A 5,003-nucleotide genomic window follows, 5' to 3' on the forward strand; every position below is an offset into this window, starting at 1 on the left:
CCTCTTTTTCCCTCCCCTCCCCTCTCCTCTCCTCTCCTTTCCTTTTTCTAATAAAATCATTGGTTGCTGTTTGGACCACGGACTTAGGAGTTTGAGTAAACCAGTTAACTGAAGCTTAAAGTTCATACTATGAAAACAAACAAGCAAAAAAAAATGTGCTTCCTTTTCATACCTAATTAAAAGCCAGTTGAATGTAATACCGAAAATGAACAGGAATGTGAACTTCTTCAATTTACCTTTGCAAAATCGATCTCCTTTATAACACAGTGCTTGCTATCCGATGTCCTTTTAGCCAAGAATGCTTTCCCGAAGGCACCTTCCCCAATGGCCTTAATCACATCATATTTATCCATGGTCTCGAATGCACGGTGGCTCCTGAAATCAGAGCGATGAAATTTTATCACACACTGTTCATAAACATAAAGTCACAAAATTGATCACTACAACGTAAAAGAACTTATTTTGCTAAAATTTTCCTACCAACCTCACCAAGACAGTCAAATAACTTTCCTTGTGGCCACAGGAGACAACCAAAGTGAAACTGCTTTTTGGTAGAATCTCAGGTCAGACTCAGCTTTGATACACTGTAGTGTTGTGATCCTGGGGAAGTCACTTAATCTCTGAAAACTTCACTTTCCCAATTCCTAAAATGGAAATAACAATTCCCATATGTGCAAGATTGTTCTGAGAATCAAAGATACACCACCTCAGGTCTTGGCATCTCTATAAAGCAAGAATGTCTTTAAGGCTCGCGCAGTTTTACAGTTCGGCCCTTCTCACCGGGGACGTGCTGCCCCCTAGGGGACACCTTGGGAATTTGTGGATGTTTTCCTGTTCTCGGCAGAGTTGGAGAAGCACTCTGGCATTTAGAAGTGGCTTGGGCCTCAGATACTAATGTCCTGCGATGCGAGGAACAGTCCTGAAGATAAAGGATTATCCTGCGGCCTTACAACCTTAGCAAATCCCCACACACATTCAGGTGCGTGGAAAAATCCGTTTATAATTACCTGCGGCTAGAACCAAATTCCATTTTACATGTAAATACAGATTTTTTTTTTTTTTTTTTGCAGTTTTAACGAACATTGAATTTTCGAGGAATGCAACTGCATGTAAATCAAGGCTTGACTGCACTTTTTGTTTAGAAAATTACCAAGAACCGTGCACCGGTGTGGAAAATCACGCCCCCGCTGGCCGCGCTGCTCCTGGTAGCCGAAACCTAACAGCGGGCGGCGGTCACCGTCAGGTGCCTCCCTGCCCAGGTGCGGGCACTTGGCTACTTCACGACGTCTTCAAGTGTGGACTAACCAAGCATTTGCAGACTGAAATGCAGACTTTGTTGTAAACGGTTCCCTTGCGTTTCCTCTTTATACTGCAATTAGGGCATCATGCCCACTTTTAAAACTTGCGTGAGCAGGCAGGTTATGTTTTCGATAATTTGTGTCAGGGTAGGAAGGGGGACAACTGCGTGGGTGGCATGGGGGAACCAGCCCCGCTGCCAGGGGAGGCCCGAGACACCCGAGGATCGGGTTTTGAGTAAGGTGGCTGGGGAATCGGAACTCGAGGGCACCAGCCCCGTACCTGAGAGACGGCGACCCACCGCCCAGACAACACCAGTGGGTGGAAGCCCCCAGCTCTCGGGACAAGCCTTCTCCCTTAGAAGCACCCCGGGAGGCGGCCGCCGGGTGGGCGGCCGAGCTTGCGCCGAGTTTGCGCGCTGGCGGGAGCGCGGCGTGTCGCACGTTGCCACGGAGAATGACGCGGGCCCAGGACTTCGGACGGCTCCGCTGCAGACCCTATCTACCCCGCAGGGGCTCGTCCCTTTCCCCGCGGCTCCCGGAGCTCCGGGGACAGCTCGGGATTAGGATCCGGGGCGTCCCGCCCGCAGCATACCTGTTCAGCCGACTCCGCAGGTTGGGAAGCGTCCCGAGGGAATCTGGGTCCCCGGACCGCCCCGCTTCCGGACCGCCGGGGCGGAGCCGCCCGGGAAAACGCAGGCGGGGCTCCGGGAGCAAGCTGCGAGAGGAGGGGTCTACGCAGTCCACCCAGAAGTTGGGTCCAGGGCCAGGGAGTTTGGAGTTACTTTGTCGTAGGTCGGGACTCCAGCGCCTATCCCAGCACACAAGCACACCGCGCCTCTTTCTTGCGTACCAGATGGTTTGCGGTTTTTGATATTTATTTCTGTTTGCAACAACCCAGCAAGGTTGTGGTCTCCCAGTCAAGGAGAGTTTTTTGTGCAAGGTCTCAAATACTGTCAAGGGTTGGAGACTGTTTTGTCTACAGCTGGCGGCCTCCATGGGGGTTCTTTTACAAAACTGGATGCCGCCCTGAGGCCTGCAAACAGGCCCCCTCCTCCTCCTCCTCATTCCCCACTCCCCATTGCACACCAAGCTGCTGTCTAAAACGTTTCATTACCTGTCTAAGTAGCTGAAAAGGATGTAATTTCCAGCAATTATAAATATTGACACAAGTAAGACATATCCAAAGGAATCTAAAAACTACAGCAATTTGAAACCAACAATCATTCTCTTTTTTTAAGTAAGCTTCTTTTGAGAATCACAAAGCGTACATCATTTCTTTCTCTCCTTAAACTCGTATCCCCATAGGTAATGTTTTTCTGCTTCAAAGTTATATTGATCACCTTATCATATAAATGGAAATTTACATTTCCTGATCATAGGCTTTTATTTTTTTATTGAATTATTAACATTACTAGTAGTATATAACTGGTAAAAATAAAATGAATCACACTGATAAATAATCATTAAACATAAAAAATAAATTTGTTATGGAAATTCATCTCTTAAAGATGTCAATGGATTTTTCTCTTCCTCCCAATTAGTATCCACAGATGAATGCTAACTTTTTGCTAGAATCGACAAGGTTCAACAATGATTCTCTTGCTTTTCTTTCATCCCTCCCTTCCTTCCTTTTTTCTTTCCCTCCGTCCTTTTTTCTTTCCTTTCTTCTTTCCTTCCTTCCTTCCTCCCAGCTGTAAGTATTAAGAAATCTCATTCATTTAAATAAATAATAGGAAGTTTTGTTAAAAGTGTACCTCAAAAGCAAAACTCTGTTGGGGCACCTGGGTGGCTCAGTCGGCTAGTGTCCAGACTTTGGCTCAGGTCATGATCTCATAGTTAATGAGTTCAGGCCCCACACAGGGATGATTGCTATCAGCACAGAGCCCACTTCAGATCCTCTGTCCCCCTCTCTCTTTGCCCCTCCCCTGCTCTCTCCCAAAAAAAAAAAAATTTTTTTTTAAATAATAAAAGCAAACTCTGCAAACCATCTGACTTTTGAAAGGATTTGTCATCTAATCAAGACTCAGTCTCTCAATAACTATACATAATTCCAAGTTCCCTTTGTTTGGTGGTTTGGAAATGTTTACACCCTGGGGCAATGCTAAAATTTGAGATGACTAAGAGGTATCCAATACTGTTATTTATGGAAGCTGAGTATCCGGAACTATCCTTAAAGTGACCCCCGCCTACCTTAATTCTTGAAAAGTCTTCAAGAGAGCGGCTGAAAAGGAGCTAACCTAAGTAACTCTGGGAAATGGTGTTTTAACTGGAACTCTAAGGTTAAAAGCACTAGGAACAACACATAAATGCTGTACTCTAGTTGGGAAATTTGTTTCTCACGGGAGTATGGGCTAATTATTTGGAAACTGCTTTACATTTGTATCCTGGGGTTGAGCAGTTAAGTGGATAGTGGATGGTTCGGGCCAGGTTTCTCACTATCAGAGAGAGAAGCTACAGAAGAGCGAGGGGAAAGGCCAGGGTGAACCTTTGGTACTAAATCAGACTCCAGGACATCAGTATGAACTCGCCCTTAGCTTAATATACCTACAGATGGAGAGATGCAGAACGACTATAGTTGTGTGCATGTGCACAGGACAGTAAACACAGATGGATTTCCTAGCTCTGTCTGCTGAGAGGGCCTAGGAGCAGGGACACTTCAGTAGCAACAAGCACACCCAGCACCCCGATCCTGGTTTTGAAACCATGACAGGAACCAAGGCTCCTTGGAGAAATGGCTGATTCTGAAGCTGGGACAGAGACGCTTCAAGATGAGCCTAGACCGTCTTCTTGTAGTACCAGAAAGTACCAGAAAGTGTTCCCAAAACACAAAAGAATGAGGGCATGTCAAAGGAACATAGAGGTAACCTGAAAAACTCCCAATGGCCAAAGCTGGAACAGTTTAAGCAAAAATACAAATGACTTAGCTCTGGATTACAGCCCCCTTCAGGAGGTACAGCTTAATTTCTCAGCACCTGAGTATGGGCTGGACTTGGTGACTCACTTGCAATGAACAGGACCCAGAAATCGAAAACCAGTAACCTTACAGTTTAACCTTGTAGCAGACATCACCTTCATCAAGCAATCAAAGCTAACAGCAGCAGTAACAAATCAGGTTGACTAGATGTCTAAGGGTAAATAAAATGTGTGGGGTGAAGGGCTATACCATGGTTTTTGTTCCTGAAAATTAAAAAAAAAAATGGTTTACATCTACAAGATGCATGTATTCCACATTTTCAGGAGATGCTCAGTAACCATCCTGCTGTAGATTCAACTGCTTTCCCATTCTTCACTGGAGCACTGCTCCCCGTACTGCCTCGGGCTTCTGCTGTTTGCACACTCGCTCGGGGAGATCCCCTGGGAGAAGCCTCTTTCTTCTACAGCAAAATATCTCACCTCACAACAGCATCCCACGATGGAATGACAATGGACTGACGGGACCCCAGCACGTGTGTGTCATGCCCCACACATACTGGCATCCCATTAGTTCCACGGCACACTCTAGTGTCCAATACGTCCCGCCTCTGGCCTGTTTCTTTCTCCTGCCCAGGACTGCCAACTGCAGACAAGATCTGTAGCCCCCTCACCCTGTCCCACAGCTGATCCGCTGACCTGGGTGCCATGAGGGGCCGTATTTAAGGATTGCGGATTGTTGGTGAAGATCACTGAAGATCATGGATCACTACCCAGAAATAAGTCTTACTGGAA

General features: G+C 46.4%; 1 protein-coding gene across 6 annotated transcripts in view; it reads right to left on the reverse strand.

The window, feature by feature from the left end:
- Nucleotides 1-2,180, reverse strand: part of NEK5 (NIMA related kinase 5) — a 59,004-nt gene extending 56,824 nt beyond the window's left edge. The window contains exons 1-3 of one of the 6 annotated variants that reach the window (XM_081795308.1): nt 1,891-2,180; nt 485-644; nt 237-375 (exon numbers count right to left, since the gene is read on the reverse strand). In XM_081795308.1, the coding sequence (XP_081651434.1) occupies nt 237-353 (117 nt within the window). In that variant the 5' untranslated portion in view covers nt 354-375; nt 485-644; nt 1,891-2,180. Of the gene's footprint in view, nt 1-236; nt 376-484; nt 645-1,578 lie in introns of those variants that run through there. The other 5 variants (XM_078434021.2, XM_078434019.2, XM_078434028.2 and 2 more) reach the window with 5 other exon arrangements.
- Between the last annotated feature and the right edge of the window lie 2,823 nt (nt 2,181-5,003).

The sequence above is a fragment of the Panthera onca genome, chromosome A1 (assembly GCF_046562875.1).
Source record: "Panthera onca isolate mPanOnc1 chromosome A1, mPanOnc1 haplotype 2, whole genome shotgun sequence".
NCBI lineage: Eukaryota > Metazoa > Chordata > Mammalia > Carnivora > Felidae > Panthera > Panthera onca.